At 39.6% G+C, this 17949-nt stretch overlaps 1 protein-coding gene across 1 annotated transcript; it reads left to right on the top strand.

Annotated features, from left to right (window-relative positions):
• The first annotated feature begins 3628 nt into the window (after positions 1–3628).
• Positions 3629–13979, top strand: TNIP2 (TNFAIP3 interacting protein 2). Its single transcript, XM_082244010.1, has 6 exons — positions 3629–4025; positions 9698–9982; positions 11324–11407; positions 11587–11868; positions 12298–12414; positions 13415–13979. The coding sequence occupies exons 1-6, from the start codon at positions 3663–3665 to the stop codon at positions 13688–13690; spliced, it is 1407 nt and encodes a 468-aa protein (XP_082100136.1). The 5' UTR covers positions 3629–3662; the 3' UTR covers positions 13691–13979.
• The last annotated feature ends 3970 nt before the right edge of the window (positions 13980–17949 follow it).

Consider the following 17949-nt stretch of genomic DNA (forward strand, 5'->3'; position numbering starts at 1 on the left):
GGCCACTAGTAGTCTGTGTGTCCCATGATGGACATGGAAACTTCACCAGCATGTGAATCAGCCTGCCAAAAATCATTAAAAACAAAAATATTGTTTTGCATGGAGCTGACTTTAAGTTACATAATTATGTGCAGTCCGATATAAAAAGGTAAGCTTATACACTAGATGATAAAGCCTAAGTCATATTTCATTTTAGTTAAAGTAGTTGGAAACCTCAGACACGAAATATGGAGAAAGCATATCCCTCTATAGTGTGTACTTGTCTCCATTAGGAGCACTAAGTGTCATTTCTGTCTGCTGCTTCATTCCTCTGCTTTCAGCATGAGTCCCTTCTGACAAGTTTAACTGACACCAAAAGAAAAATGGTGACAGGGGAGGGACTTCCAGCAGATTGACAGCCTCAACTCTGTTCCTGTATGGAGAGGGGTGTGTCCCTTCCCTCCAATCAGCTCTCAGACCTCTCCTCACTGAGCTTTGCAGAGTGTAACTTCAGCTATCCGCCCCCTTTTTTCTGAACTCTCAGACAAGCTTATAAATTCAGCACTTTGAACAGATGTACAGAAGAGAAGACTGCAGATAGATAGATAAAACGTATGTAGGAGGATATGTTTTATCTGTATATCGTCTGAGGACAGTCCCTTTCCTGGGTATATGTAAGGGTTTTCAACCTCTTTAACCTTCCTAGCGGTATTCCCGAGTGTGGCTCGGGGTTAAATTTCAGTGCCAAAAGCGGTAACTCGGAGACACACTCGGGGTACCGCTAGGAAGATCGCTGGATCCTGGTAGAGGGGTTACTTACCTTGTCACCGGGATCCAGCGATGTATCCCGGCGGTGTGCGGCGGCGGATCTTCCTCCCGATGCTCTGTGTGCCCCGGCTTCCGTCTCCTGCGACGTGACGTTCGCAGGGGGGGTGGAACCGGCGGCAAATTCAAAAGTAAAACACACCAAACACACTGATACAATGCAAAATAAAATAAATTCACATTAGTTTGCCCCCCAGTGCCCTTTCCTGCAGTTTTACTGTACTTTTTATGTATATATATATATATATATATATATATACACGTGTATATATATATATATATATATATATATATTTACATATGATATTTTTTTACTGTGCGTTCTTCTTTTTAACATCTCGGGTATGATAAAGTTTGAAACACAAAATCATAAATTATAATATAATAAATAACTATAAATAAGTTAAAGTATGTATGTATGTATGTATGTATATATATATATATATATATATATATATATATATATATATATATATATATATATACATGTATACATATATTATATATATATATATATATATATATATACGTATATATAATATATATATATATATATATATAAATACATACATACATACTTTAACTTATTTATAGTTATTTATTATATTATAATTTATGAGTTTGTGTTTCAAACTTTATTATACCCGAGATGTTATAAAGAAGAACGCACAGTAAAAAAAAATCATATGTAAATAGTTGGTTTGGACTGCTCATTCTTAAGAATTAGATGCAAAATAATGGCACCGCTTTCAGCACCTAAAATCCGAAAGAATCATACCGCCAGGGAGGTTAAAGGAAATGCCCTCATTTATTTTTTCATTTAAAGGATAAGTTCACCTTTCATAACGTGTTACATATTTTAGTCCTAGAAAGGTCAAAACCCATAGAAATGGCAGAATTTTAACGGCACATATCCAAAGTGATTACCTCTCCAGCTCATCTGCAGAGATAAATCTGCTTGACTAATCTCTGGTCCCCCCTGCACTGTTTGGTTTCTACTAAAGTCCTCTATGTCAATTTAGGGCACAGTAGAGGTGTATGAGCCTTCAGATCGAACCACTGAGTGCAGGGGGGGGGGGGGGCAGACATCCAACACACTTCTAACTGTGCTGGATGGTGGAGATCCTTGAGCTGCGTTATCTTTGCATTACAACACAGATTGGTGCATTATATATATATATATATATATATATATATATATTTTTTTTTTTTTAATTGCAATAAGCACTCAAATCATTATAATAGTGATAGAGTGGTGGTCCATTCATTGTAATGCACAGTATTCCAATTCCTATTATTTTCAATAGTATTCATCCAGATTTGTGTAATGTGTTAGAACACATTGGAAAAATACTTCTTTTTGTAGGCTGCCCCTCTTTGAAGGCCACTCAAACAATGGAACTACATGAAAAAATGGTGTGATGAAGTAGCACCAATGCATGTGTAGAAGTGCATAAAAAAGCACACAGATTGGTGTGAAAGGGGCCGTTTCACACTGGACGCAGTTGGCTGCATTTTGAACTGCACTCCAACTGCATAGAGAGCCCAAAACTAAGGTAATGCTATGGGCATAGTTCACATTATTGCAGTGCAGTTCAGCGCAGTTAAAAAAAGGGGGAGCATGCTGTTTTTTCGGCACCGCAAATGCAGGGAACGCGCTACAAATGCGCTTCAAACGCACCACACCAAGCCAAGAAAGCCAAGCCCAAAAAAAGTATATAGAAAAATGCACTGCAAACACAGCGCAAAATGCATTTTAGGCTCAGTTCACATCTTTGCAATTTACGATTGGTGTGATCTACAGCGCATTTTGCTGTGCTTTTTGTATTTTAGAACACGTGATTTATGTTTTGCATTTATTTATTTATTTGTTTATTTATCCTAAATTGTTGTTGGGCAGATGCAAAACGCAAATTGCAGCAAAATCAAAACAAAAGCGCACTACGTTCTTTTCTGCAGCCTCTCCATTGAAGTCTATGGAACCAAAAAAAAACAAAATAAGCACCGTTTTTGCATTTAAAAAAATCCGAGACCCTTTCCAAAAAGGTAGTGGCTGAAAAAAGCATAGATGTGAATGTGTCCCTTAGTAAATCAGGTAAATGGACTGTAGTGCATTAAGGCAAAAAGCACCAAAAAATGCATGGATGTGAACCGAGCCTTAAACTTTTTTTAAAATAATAAAATAAATGTATAATATAAAAAAGTATATATATATATATATAAATATATATGTATAATTTTAAAATATAATAAAATACTTTCTTATATTTAAAATGAATCTAATAGTATTTATAATGTAAAGTATATCTATAATATATATATAAGTGGTGTGATGAGCAGTGTCAGGAAGGAAGTGTCAGTAGGAAGAGGTGGCAGTGATTAGGGACTGGCTTGTCACAATGTTACCAGCAGAGTTTAATCACACAGAGTCTGGGCAGGATATGAGGAAAGAACCCTTCCAGGATCCTCAGGAGATGGACAGCCATGCAGGGATCGTGGAGGATTTTTCATGAACAGTCCCCATGTGTTCAAAAGTACAAGAAAAAAGTCCATCTGCAGCCCAGGGGAAGCCCCATAGGAAATTCCCATCTAGTGTTCTGAGTTCTGCACCCGCTGGCCACGCCCAGCCACACCTCCTTGTTTATAAACCAGGAACAATGTTACAATGAGTGTCAGTGCAGAGCAGACAGGGAGCAAACAAGGAGCAGCACTCTAAGGAAAGGAAGGATCGCTGTGCTGCTCTTTGGTTACATTGTTTACAAACTAAGCTGAAAGTTTTGCAACATTGTTTCCCCGTTGAAGTGGACTTGTTTTGCCCTGTGGATTGTAGATTGAACGTTCTCCCTTGGACCCTCAGCATGTCCTCTATCAGTGATGGCAGTACGGACGCCTTGGTGGCCAGGTTTAAGCTGCTGGAGGAGACGGTGGACAAACTGCACCGGGAGAACCGGAGCCTGACCGCCAAGCTGAAGAGTTATAACATGCTGAGCACCTTCTACCATGAGGCCAGGCAGCAGAACAAAACCCTCAACCGACAGCTGGCCGACAAGGAGGCTCTGATCACCCGGCTCAGGGAGGGACAACACAAGGGACTGACTGAGCATCACATGGAACCATCCAAGTCCCTGCTGGACACTCTGCTGGGACAACTCAGCACTATGAAGAACCAGCTGAAAGAGACCGAGAGGATCAGCCAGGAGAAAGTAGACACCCTCAATCAGGTAGGCACACAACAATGTATACAATGTATACTATAGGAGTATGTGATCATACAATGTATACAATGTATACTATAGGAGTATGTGACCATACAATGTGACCATACAATGTATACTATAGGAGTATGTTACCATACAATGTATACAATGTGACCATACAATGTGACCAAACAATGTATACTATAGGAGTATGTTACCATACAATGTATACAATGTGACCAAACAATGTATACTATAGGAATGTGTGATCATACAATGTATACTATAAGAGTATGTAACCATACAATGTATACTATAGGAGTATGTGATCATACAATGTATACTATAGAAGTATGTGATCATACAATGTATACTATAGGAATGTGTGATCATACAATGTATACAATGTGACCAAACAATGTATACTATAGGAGTATGTGATCATACAATGTATACTATAGGAGTATGTGATCATACAATGTATACTATAGGAGTATGTGATCATACAATGTATACAATGTGATCATACAATGTATACTATAGGAGTATGTGACCAAACAATGTATACTATAGGAGTATGTGACCAAACAATGTATACAATGTGATCATACAATGTATACCATAGGAGTATGTGATACAACAATGTATACAATGTGACCATACAATGTATACTACTATAGGAGTATGTGACCATACAATGTGATCATATAATCTATACTATAGAAGTGTGATACAACAATGTATACAATGTGATCATACAATGTATACTATAGGAGTGTGTGATACAACAATGTATACAATGTGATCCAACAATGTATACTATAGGAGTGTGATACAACAATGTATACTATAGGAGTGTGATACAACAATGTATACTATAGGAGTGTGATACAACAATGTATACAATGTGATCATACAATGTATACTATAGGAGTGTAATACAACAATGTATACAATGTGATCATACAATGTATACAATGTATACTATAGGAGTATGTGACCATACAATGTGACCATACAATGTATACTATAGGAGTATGTTACCATACAATGTATACAATGTGACCATACAATGTGACCAAACAATGTATACTATAGGAGTATGTTACCATACAATGTATACAATGTGACCAAACAATGTATACTATAGGAGTATGTGACCATACAATGTATACTATAGGAATGTGTGATCATACAATGTATACTATAAGAGTATGTAACCATACAATGTATACTATAGGAGTATGTGATCATACAATGTATACTATAGAAGTATGTGATCATACAATGTATACTATAGGAATGTGTGATCATACAATGTATACATTGTGACCAAACAATGTATACTATAGGAGTATGTGATCATACAATGTATACTATAGGAGTATGTGATCATACAATGTATACTATAGGAGTATGTGATCATACAATGTATACAATGTGATCATACAATGTATACTATAGGAGTATGTGACCAAACAATGTATACTATAGGAGTATGTGACCAAACAATGTATACAATGTGATCATACAATGTATACCATAGGAGTATGTGATACAACAATGTATACAATGTGACCATACAATGTATACTACTATAGGAGTATGTGACCATACAATGTGATCATATAATCTATACTATAGAAGTGTGATACAACAATGTATACAATGTGATCATACAATGTATACTATAGGAGTGTGTGATACAACAATGTATACAATGTGATCCAACAATGTATACTATAGGAGTGTGATACAACAATGTATACTATAGGAGTGTGATACAACAATGTATACTATAGGAGTGTGATACAACAATGTATACAATGTGATCATACAATGTATACTATAGGAGTGTAATACAACAATGTATACAATGTGATCATACAATGTATACTATAGGAGCGTGATCCAACAATGTATACAATGTGATTATACAATGTATACTATAGAAGTATGTGATCATACAATGTATACAATGTGACCATACAATGTATACTATAGAAGTGTGATACAACAATGTATACAATGTGATCATACAATGTATACTATAGAAGTATGTGATCATACAATGTATACAATGTGACCATACAATGTATACTATAGAAGTGTGATACAACAATGTATACAATGTGATCATACAATGTATACTATAGAAGTATGTGATCATACAATGTATACAATGTGACCATACAATGTATACTATAGAAGTGTGATACAACAATGTATACAATGTGATCATACGATCTATACTATAGAAGTGTGATCCAGCTATGTTATACAACAATGTATACTTAAGGAATGTGATCCAACAATTTATGCAAAGGAAATATGATATAACATTGTATACAATGTGATAGAACAATGTATACTATAAGAGTGTTTACACTATAATGTATACAGTGTGATCCAACAATGTATCCAAATTTAGATGCCCCATTTAGGAGACTTTCCTTTACTTCCTATCTAAGAGACACAACAGATAGGAAATCTCTCAGAAAGGAGGGGAAAGTTTCTAATAAAGAGTTGTCATTCGGATACTCGTCGTCCCTTTTTGGAAGGTTTCTCTTTGATTTCTCTTCTGGTGACATTTGTATCATTTAGGATTTCCCATTACTTTCTATCCCAGTAATAGAGAAAGTGAAGCTCCCCAGCAAGGATACAGTCGGAAATTAAAAAAAAGAAAAGAAAAAAAGAAAAAGAAACATGCATTTTACTTAGTGTCCAAGGAACTAGAAATTAAAGTTTTAGCTTCAGATCCATTTTAACTGATCAAAGTGTAGTGTGCTTCCCAAGCAACAATCAGAATGGCACTCCTACAATGTAAGTTTTGATTGTTTGGCACATGCACATGATTGGCATTATCACCATGTTATTAATGATTGGCATTATCACCATGTCATTAATGACATCAAACAATTACATTGCACTTGGCACTGAGTGTAAGCTTTATTCCCATGCAGTGTATTCTGGAGGAGTGTTGCCATGCTGACATTTGCACGTGTCTGTTGGCTCCGTCTACAAACTGTAAAACTCAGATAGGGATCTTTATTTTGATTGTGTGATTGTAACATTTGTAATATTTTGATAAATACATTTTTTTTTAAATTAAGCTCCCAATCCTGGCATGTTAGCTTTGTCAGTTGAGCCCAATACATTTCTGCCTACCTTGCATTTTTGCAGCATTGCGTTTTATTGGTGCATAATTTGTGCAGAACATTTGCAGAGTGACCCTGACCTTGTTCTTACAAATGTTTTTACTGCACATATAAACATGTTGTGCAATTCCCTCCAAGCATTCCATATAAGGTCATGCATTTTATTTCTCTAATCAAGACAAGTAAAACAAATATCTCTTCTCTTTGGAAACTTTGACACCCTGCCTATATCCTGCGGTCTGGGGAACTCCTATATTATCACATGAATAGTGGTCCTCTTTATCCTGAGCATTTCTATGTCTTTACCTAGAGGATTTCCCAGTGTCCTGACCTGGGGTGACATCCATCATAATACAGAACTGGCTCAGTGAGTCATTGCACCGTCCACTCCCATGTATTTAGGCTTTGCTGACTTTGTCAGGATACAGAAGATCCACTGAAAAGTGATCACGCCTTTATCCGTCACATTCTGTTTATTTACTAGTTACTACAGAGACTGAGCTTGTGGTTCTATTGAACAGAGGTGGGCAGGGTGCTCAGTGACAATTGCTTATTATCAACATCTGCAGAACCACAGATTGCATAACATTGAGCAATCCTTGTAAAGAATATTATGACAACGGCTGATGGAAAAGTATCTGTCCCGTGTGAATAGCCAAGCTTAAATCCAGTTTGTGTCATTAAAATGATCTCTTTGAATGTTGCATAGGCAGCATAGCATGGTGTGCCATAACTGTAGATGTTTGCAGCATAACTGTAAATAAATTATTTTATCAGTAAATCTTAATATATATGGGGGATTTACCAAAATCTGGTGAAGCTCTGCATAGGAACCAATCAGCTTCAAGGTTTTATCGTCAAATCGTAATTGAACAAGCTGAAGTTAGAAACTGTGCTCCAGTTTTAGTAAATCTCCCCATAGTGTTTAAAGTTGATATAAAATAAAAGTTTGGATTTAAGGTGATATCATTTATTGGATAACTAAATAGATTGTAGTGCAAGCTTTGCAGGCGTGATGGACACAAGCCAATGTGCCTTGGAAGATTGCACTACATTCTATTTAGTTAGCCAATAAGTGGTATCACCCTAAATTTAAACTTCTGCATTTGTTGATACAACACTATGCTGCTCCTTAATCTGATCTACAAAGACATACCTTTCCCTGGAAGCACCAAGGGTGCTCATGTTATAAAAGGGTTGGACCTCTGTAGCCTATACAAAAAGATGGGGCAGTGCCAAGGAGCAAGCTTTAGAGCTTGCAGTTGGTATTTACATATTAAGCACTTCTCAGGAATGATTAACTTTAAAGGAGAAGTACAGCCAAAGCTTGCTTGGCTTTACTTCTCCTGTGAACCACAGGAGTGCAGTGCATTCTTCACTCCTTTGACCCATTTTCAGCAGACAGTGGGCTGAAGCCGGCTGTCAGTTGCCATCACAGAGCTTTTCCAGGCTGGAGCAAGATCGCGCCAATATGGTCGGGATCTGGCCACAATCCTGGACCGGCACTTGTCTCAGCGAACCACTGAGAGCCTGAACCAGCCGCTCCTGCTCCCGCCCCTTCCACAGTCAGATTCTCCTGTGAGCGTGGGAAGGGGGGGGGGGCAGAGAGCTGGTGACTGCAAGTCACCAGCTCTCTGCTCCATAGAGCTCTGAGAACTGAGCGATCAGAGGTGTTTGATCGCTTGGTTCTCAGTCTTAGAGCTGGCAAGGGACAGATGCAGCATCAGATCGATGCTGCCTTCTCTTAGGTTAGTATGATTCTTGCAAAAAAATAAATAAATCCTCAACTTCTCTTTAATAAATCAGTTTTAGACCCCATTCCCACTAGCGCGACTTGTCAGGCGACTTGGCCTGCCTGCCATTGATTAGCACAGGACCCTTTCTAATAGGAGCGACACAAGTAGCTCCGACTTAGAAAAAGGGTCCTGTACTACTTTGGGGTGACCTACATTGACTTCAATGATATGAAGTCCGTGCATGTCGCGCACATCGTGCACCGCGACTTCACAGGTCGCCCCAGCAAGTCGCGTCGCCCCTGTGTGAACGGGGTCTTACTTTATTGGCAAAATAAATAAATATTTATTTCCTAAACTTAATTATTTTCTAATGGATTTAAATGGTAAGAACGCCAAGCTTTAGGGATCAGTCTAGAAGTTTTTATTTGTTACAATAAAAGGGTCTATCAACAGTTAACAGCCAACACGTTTCTGCACAAATCCCCCCCTTCATCAGGGCTACAATATAACAGAAGCAGGTTGAAGTAAGCAAATCACATATGTATTAGATGATGACAGTTAGAAATGTATTGAGGAAAATGCAAAGTTCTTATAGAAAACACTCCGCTAAGTGATGTACATAATTAATCAATCAATCTTGGTAACTTTCTTCCTATGAACAGTTTTTTAAAATTAAACGCATTGAAACAAAAACTGTATATTTTTATGGGTATCCTAATCATAATACAGTGTCTTCTTCAGTAGAAAATGTCTAGTAAGCTGTGATGAATGTTGATAAGTCTTTGTGTTCTCCTTATGGCAGGAAATCCAGAAGCTTCACCAGCAGCTAGAAGAGAGAGACCAGCAGATGCAGAAGATGTCCAGTTGGCCATCACATGAGAAGGAGATGGAAATCTTCCGTCTGCAACGGTCGCTGGCAGAAAAGGAGAGAGTTCAGGCTACTAGTGAGGTCTTGTGCCGGTCTCTGTCTGATGAAACCAACCAACTGCGGTGTAAGCTGGCTGCCACAGCGGAAATGTGCCAACAACTTGTTACCTGCCTAGAAGATGCCCATCGGAAAAATGGAGGGCCATCACAAGAGCAGCAGGTTTGTTCTGATTTTGTGCCTTGGCCTAGGCTTTGCTTGTGCGGTGAATGTCTCCAGTTCTACAGCACTGCGAGTATGTATGCAGGTTTGCCAGACTCCAGCTATTTGTATTGGGTGACTTTCCAAGGTCTACACCAGGGGTCTCCAAACTATGGCCCTCTAGATGTTCAGGGACTACAATTCCCATCATACCTAGTCATGTCAGAGTTTTACAATGCCTCATGGGATGTGTAGTTCCTCAACAGCTGGAGGTCCATAGTAATGATCCCTGGTCTATACCATTAAAGTAGGACTTCTAAACATTCTTAAAGGATGCTCTGCCCCCTGTAGAAGTAGCCTAGTTCTGCCTTAATACTACTGTTGCATGTCTGTTGTTGAAGTTATGAACATAGGAGCAGAGATCTCTCTGCCAAAATCTTTAGGAGATACTGGAAGCCAAAGAATGAGTTACCAAATCCCTCAAACACTGCTTTCCGTGGGTCATTCCTTTAAAACGTATAATGGGTATGTCTTTGCGGTCGGAGCAGTTGTAGTGTTAAAGTTGGGACTTTCTTTAACATCAACACATTACTTTAGTATTGGCATATTAATATTTTGAGTAATCACTTTACTTTTCCATGCACCACGACTTCGGAGCGACTTGCATGGACTTCACATAATGGAAGTCTATGCAAGTCGCTCCGAGGTCGCCCCGAAGTAGTACAGGACCCTTTTTCTAAGTCGGAGCGACTTGTGTCGCTCCTATTAGAATGGGTCCTGTAGCATTCAATGGACCGCGAGGGAGTGCGACTTTTCAGGCTGACAAGTCGCCTGACAAGTCGCACTGGTGTGAATGGAGCCTTAAAGCCTACACGGGCTAGATCATGTGGTCTATGGCTACCAAGAGGCATTGTGCAAACACAATTATCGGCACACAGGTTCTCCTGTTTATATTCCACCTGCATGGAGTTGACTGTTCACCCATGTTTGAGTGTACCAGTTTCTGTTCACACTTCAAATCAAAGTGTACCTCTTTCTAAAACACAGGTTGCCTGGCTGTCTATGGCTCATTTCTGATCCACTGGCTCAGAACAAGAAGGCAGCAAGTGATGCTAGAACTCTTGATCTGTATCTTGGTCAAATAAGTATAGCTTGAAGATACTGGGTCAGGATGGCAGCCAGGCAATGAGCATTTCATAAAAGGCAGCCTAGGTATCCCTCTCAGTACAGGTTCCTTGTAATTAGCCTGAGCTGGCTGTAGACTCTGAGTGCTGTGGAGTTGGAAGTGGTGCGCATAATGAAACCTGTGCTTTTCCCCCTTTATAAGTCCTGGAAATAAATACTGATGTCTCCTTTTTACAGAACCCGAAGAAGGATAGTGATAATGAAGCAATTCTGGCCAAGTTACAGGAAGAAAACCGTTTATTAAAACAGAAAGTGATACATGTAAGTCTATGTAAATAATGCGATATTTTTATAACCGACTTCCTCTTTTCTCTTTACTGGAATGCCCTGATATATCAAGTTGATTAGTTAAAGGTATTCTGAATGTCTGCTAGAAAATCCTGATTACCACAAAGAAAAACTCATCTGACTGTATATTAATAGTGTCATTATTCTCCCAGGTGGAAGACTTAAATGCCAAGTGGCAGAAGTATGATGCCAGCAGGGAGGAGTACGTGAAGGGTCTCCACCAACAATTGAAGGAAATGAAGGCACAGAGAGAACATACAAAGGGTGCACACTCCACACACAAACACCCAGACCTCTTACAGAAGGAGATCTCAAGACTCAACCGGCATCTGGAAGAAAAGATAATTGAGAACACCAAACTGCAGCAAGAAGCCACTGAGATGGCCAGCGCCAGGATCGCTGACCAGGAGAGGATACAGATGTTGGAGCAGCAGGTGAGAACGCACAATATTCCTGCTTATTGTTACATGTAGTTTCAGAATAACCCTTTAATGAACTATTATTGAATCATTATTTATTAGTAAGGATACTTCATTTTATATATATATATATATATATATATATATATTCTATTATATTATATATATATATATATTTTTTTTTAAGTCTTTGACCACACACAAAGGGTTTCACTTTATTATGCTCCACCAATCTCTACTGGCGAATCAAGCATTTCTAAATAGGATGTTTGTCCATCACTTAAGCGATGGACGAAGTTTCAATACCAGGGTATAAATTTTCATATGTGTGTCCAGAATTTTTAGTAGGACAAGTACATTAAATATAAAATGCTAAAAATAATCCTTTGACCTGTATGTAATACTAAATTAATAATCACTGTGGTTTCATTTTTTTTTTCAAAGTTGGTAGTCTACAAAGATGACTTCACATCAGAGAGAGCAGATCGGGAGAGGGCTCAAAGCCGCATTCAGGAGCTGATTGAAGAGATTTCGGGTTTACAGAAAAAGGCAAGGAGACAGGTAAGAACTATGGTCCTTACTGTTGTAATATGCAAGACTTGTGACAGTAATGCTACCGTACGAGGAGACTCCGTGTTGGTAGTACTGTTGCTGTATCAATAGGATTGGTGGTGGTAGTACTGCTAGCAAGACTGGTGGTGGTAAAACTGCTACTGTAGTATCAAGACTGGTGGTGGTGGTATTGCTACTGTACTAGCAAAACCGGTGGTGGTGGTGGTACTGCTACTGTACCAGCAGTACTGGTAATAGTAGTATTGCTACTGTATGAGCTGGACTGGTAGTAATAGTAGTGGTGATGGTAGTAGTGCTACCTTGTCAGCATCATTGGTGGTGTTAATACTGCTATCATATCAGCAGATTGGTGATGGTGGTGGTACTGCTACTGTACCAGCAATCTGGTGGTGTTAGTACTGCTATTGTACCAACAGTACTAGTAGTAGTAGTAGTAATCTTGCTACTGTATGGGATGGACTGGTAGTAATAGTTTTGCTACCATACCTTAGGATTAGTGGTGGTAGAACCTCTACTGTACCAGCAGTACTGGGCTGGTAGAACCTCTACTGTACCAGCAGTACTGGGGCTGGTAGAACCTCTACTGTACCAGCAGTACTGGGGCTGGTAGAACCTCTACTGTACCAGCAGTACTGGGGCTGGTAGAACCTCTACTGTACCAGCAGGACTTGTAATGGTAGTACTGCTGCTGCTGTACAAGCAGGACTAGTGGTGGTAGTAGTACTGCTACCATGTGAGCAGGATTGGTTGTGTAGTACTTCTACTACAGTAAGACCAGTGGTGGTGGTAGTACTGATACTGCACTCTACTGGCACATGTAACTGTTGGGGGGCTTGGGGCAAGGAATACTTGGTACACCATTCTGTTCCTTACTGTCTACCGTTGTCAATGTTCTTTGACACCTACAGCCGCTAGTGACTTTAATCATTATTATGTTTAACCTTTTCATAGGCTGTAAGTGTAACTTAGTTTTATTTTTCTTCTCAAGGATGACAAAGATGTTGGTAGCCAGTTCCAAATTCACATTGGTAACCGGAACAAAATGTACGTTCAGAAAAAATCCTCTGAGCCTCTTCGTGGCCTTACCACCGAGCATTCTGAAAACCAAAGGCAGCTTTCCCCAGCAGTCACCACAGAACGACAGAGGAGCCCCAGCTCCGAACGTAGAGGACAGGATGAGCTACAGTGTCCCCGCTGCCAGCAAGTTTTTCACGACAGACTAGGAGAGAACTTTCTAGAACACATCTCTGAATGCTGCCAGTGATCAAGACTTCTGTATTTCCAATCTGACCACTACACTAAACAGGCTCTAAATGCCTGTGATCAAGATGCTGCTATCAGGCTGGGACTAAATACTTGGACTCCTAGGCACATGCTTAGGGCCTAAATGTGTTAGGCAGAAGCAATATGGCCCAGTGCTGCCTTTCAAAATGCTGATTATTTGCCGGTACAGAGGATGAAAACTGACGCTCCACAGAAGTGCCCTTAGTAGGCTTATGGCTACACAAGCTATACAGTTTTGTAGAGTTCTTAAAGAGTAATAATAAAAATGCTTGGAGCAGAAATAAGAGCACACTCAGGGCTCAAATACAATTGTCTGCGCTTTGCTGCTTGCAGTGATCTGAGATATACTGTGACTTTACCCTCATCTGTGACTGTTAGGAGAGTGAATTTTAGGGATTTGTAAAGACCTTTAGTGAAATAACCTGGCATCCAATTAGAATTCTTCACTGTTAGTGTAGTTAGAACGATGATTGCTAATTAGCTGTTTTGGGTTAAGACACCAGCCTTTCTCAACCTTTTCAACATGGAGGAACCCTTGAAATAATTTTTCATCCTCCAGCGAATCCTTGCTAATAACCTTTTATATCTACAGCTCTTAAGCCACTAGTGTGATGACCACTGGGAAGAATGCTCCCTATGTGATGGCCACTGGGAAGAATGCTCCCTATGTGATGGCCACTGGGAAGAATGCTCCCTATGTGATGACCACTGGGAAGAATGCTCCCTATGTGATGACCACTGGGAAGAATGCTCCCTATGTGATGGCCACTGGGAAGAATGCTTTTATATCCCCCCCCCCAACAACCATTACAGATCGCCAAAATATCATTGTTGTAAAGGGTTACTTATGTTAGAGGTAGAATTTTCTCAAGGAACTCCTTGAAATCCCTGGGGAAACCCTAGGATACCACAAGACCCTGGTTGAGAAATGCTGGTATACACACTGCCTTTGCATTATTAAGTAAAACTCTTTAGTATCCCACCAAATGTGTAGGCCATAAATGGGTCAGTAGCTTTTTCTATGTACTTGTGTGAGGTTTACAAGGATTGAGGATAAAATAAGAGAAGAATTTCAACATCATCTCAGATCTGTATTTATGTAAAATCAGGACCGAAAACAGCTCATGGTGATGCACTTATATCTATTGGCACTTTTCCACTGCAAGTACTGGCTCAGCTCAACTCGGCCCTGCTTGGCCCGGTTTGCTTTTCCACTGCTGGTACCGCATGGTACGGTGTTGGAACGGTTCAGTACGGTTTGGTATGGTTTGCTTTTCCACTAAAATAGTACTAAAATTAAGTGGGTGGGATAACAACGATTCTCTGACCAATCAGTGGCTAGTAGTGACTTCATGCAAAGGATTGTGGGATATGGTACCTCTTGGAACCACAATCGAGGTGGTACTGTTTTAGAGAGCCGTACCGTTCAGTTCCATGCAGTGGAAAAGCGCCACCATACCGAACCGTTCCTACACCGTACCATGCGGTACCAGCAGTGGAAAAGCACAAAAGCGAGCCGAACTGTTCGGTTCCATGCAGTGGAAAAACACCATATGTGTACTGTGAGAGGTGCCCTTTACAGGCACAGAATTCAAACTGCTGCTTGCTTGTTATTCCATGGCCAGTTATGTTCAGGATGGGAATAATTTGTTGTCTTCACTTGCATTTTGTCACATTGAAGAGCCATCAGTCCTAATGCCGGCTGTGTCCTATGTGAAATATTAGAACCTTGGCACTTCAAACTACAAACCTCACCATGCCTCTACTTCTGGGAGTCATGTCTATGGCAGTCAGGGACTTGCAGTGCCTCATGGCATTTGTAGCTCCACCACAGCTGAGTGCCAAGCTTGCCTACCCCTGAATTAGAACTTTACTAAAAGAAGTTACTTTAAATTGCCAACTTTAGGGACAACCTTTTGATCTAAGGGAGACATTATTCTGCTCACAGCTGACTTACTACCAGTAACTTGCAGCCTCTTCTTTCTATGGCTGACTGCATGAAGGGGAAGGTTACAATCAGATGTGGAGCAGATGAAGTTTAGTATAGGTGTGAGACTTTTTACATAAAGAGGTTAATAGATGGCATATTTGGTAAAGAGAGGCTCTTTAGATTTATGGAAACTCCCTACGTTTGTCCATATGTATCATGGAAGACCTTTAGCAAAGGTCTAAGGAAATTTTACATCAATTGGACAAGGATTGGCTATATTAGGCTTGTCCAAGAGGTTTTTGTTTTAATCAAATTGTCATTAAAAAGTGAAAACAATTGATCTTTCTTGGTGACCAAGGCTGTAAATCCAGTAACTGGCTTGATGGAATCTTTTGTAGTAATATTTCATATTTAGCAGCAATCCGTTTTCATGATTGTCCTGATTACTCACGTGACTGGTAAAGGAATAAGCCAATCGCCTCTGCTGCTGCCAGGTCTCTGGCCCTTCTGAAGTGGACAGGTCACCATTGACCAGAAAAACCTCGTCCTCTTTATCTATAAGTTTTTATGTATCGAAAAATAATGGCTTGAATTCAATGTTTACTAAAAGACACTTTTAATATTGTCCTATTTATATTTATATTGATAACTGTTTTGTAATTGTGTACATTTTTTTTTGTTATTTATTTATTCCAGAAAATGATAAAATTAAATTCCTATTTTTATAATAAAATTACATTTGTGTAACACTACTGTTGTGGTTAGAGATTTTTTTTTTTCCATTTAACTTTTTTTAAAGTAATTTTGGTTAAACACGCAAGCTGCACTGCTACGTAGTGACTGTGGCTGGATCTGCGCTGTGATAAAAACTAAAATGTGAAAATAAGGCTGCTAACACAGAGTGTAGTATATCTTGCTCCCAAATCTAAAAATGTAAAACAATAGTGTAGTGCCAATATATTACAATATTTTACATAAACATATAGAAGTACAGTTATATGAAACCATAGCTAAATGAATATGAAATGATGCAAAGTCCATAAGTCTAAAGGAAGAGGTCCATAGTTTATTTAAAATGATTGTAAAGTCGAGTCCCTTATCGGTTCTCCTGGCCCCTCCTTCCTATTTAGTGCCCATATTCTGCCAAAATCTCCAACCATGGCACTTCTGGTGTCTATACAGAAGCAATAATTGGAAATTTTGATGAGTTGCTGTTTTCACAGAACACCGGCGGCCTATACACTCCGGTACACAATATAATCAGTGGACATTGTTAGTCCGTAGCTACTAACCAAAAATATGGCTGCCTTCAAGGCAGTGACAACTTTTTTTCATACTTAATGGGTGTTCTGTCAAAATACTCAACTCGTTGTGTACCAGAGTGTATAGGCTGCCGGTGTTCTGTGAAAACAGCAACTCGTCGAAAACCTCCATATATTGCTGCTGTATAGTCCCCGGAAGGGACATGGTTGGAGATTTTTCGCGAGTTGGAGTTTTTCGGCAGAATACCCCCACAACAAGCAGCTTCCTATGGGGGCACCTGAGTCACAGCTCCCTGTGTCCATTCAGACACACAGCTGTGGCCCGGCCCCACCTCCTCTCTCTCTCTCCTCATTGGCTTAATGATTTTGATTGACAGCAGCGGGAGCCAATCGGGCTGTCTCTGCCAATGTGGAGGGGTGTCCCAGGCAGCTTAGACACTCCTGCAACATCGCTGGATAAAGACAGGCTCAGGTAGGTATTGGGGGGGGGGGGCTAAAGGGGACCTAATGCTTTCTATGCATTAAGATAAAAAAACCTTCTGCCTACCAATCACTTTTGTTACTTTCGGTTAGAAAGGCTTCAAACAAGACCTTCAAGATGGGATAGTGAGTCCAAATTGATGGAAGAAAAGGTGCATTTATTCACTGCATTGGGAGGATACAGTCTTACAAAAGCTCAGTTTTAAGTTAACTGGATAAAGGCAGAAATACAGTATCTAACAAAAGTGAGTACACCCCTAACATTTTTTGTAAATATTTTATTATATCTTTTCATGTGACAACACTGAAAAAATTACACTTTGCTACAATGTAAAGTAGTGAGTGTACAGCTTGTATAACAGTGTAAATTTGCTGTCCCCTCAAAATAACTCAACGCACGCCATTAATGTCTAAACCGCTGGCAACAAAAGTGAGTACACTCCTAAGTGAAAATGTCCAAATTGGGCCCAAAGTGTCATTATTTTGTGTGTCCACCATTATTTTCCAGCACTGCCTTAACCCCTCTGGGCATGGAGTTCACCAGAGCTTCACAGGTTGCACTGGAGT

This window comes from Pelophylax lessonae (genome assembly GCF_965119305.1).
Source record: "Pelophylax lessonae genome assembly, chromosome: 1".
NCBI lineage: Eukaryota > Metazoa > Chordata > Amphibia > Anura > Ranidae > Pelophylax > Pelophylax lessonae.

Coding starts and splice junctions, on each gene's coding strand:
- TNIP2 (XM_082244010.1), top strand. CDS start 3,663: ATGTCCTCTATCAGTGATGGCAGTACGGACGCCTTGGTGGCCAGGTTT. Junction 4,026..9,697: donor AAGTAGACACCCTCAATCAG/GTAGGCACACAA, acceptor TCCTTATGGCAG/GAAATCCAGAAGCTTCACCA. Junction 11,869..12,297: donor TACAGATGTTGGAGCAGCAG/GTGAGAACGCAC, acceptor TTTTTTTCAAAG/TTGGTAGTCTACAAAGATGA.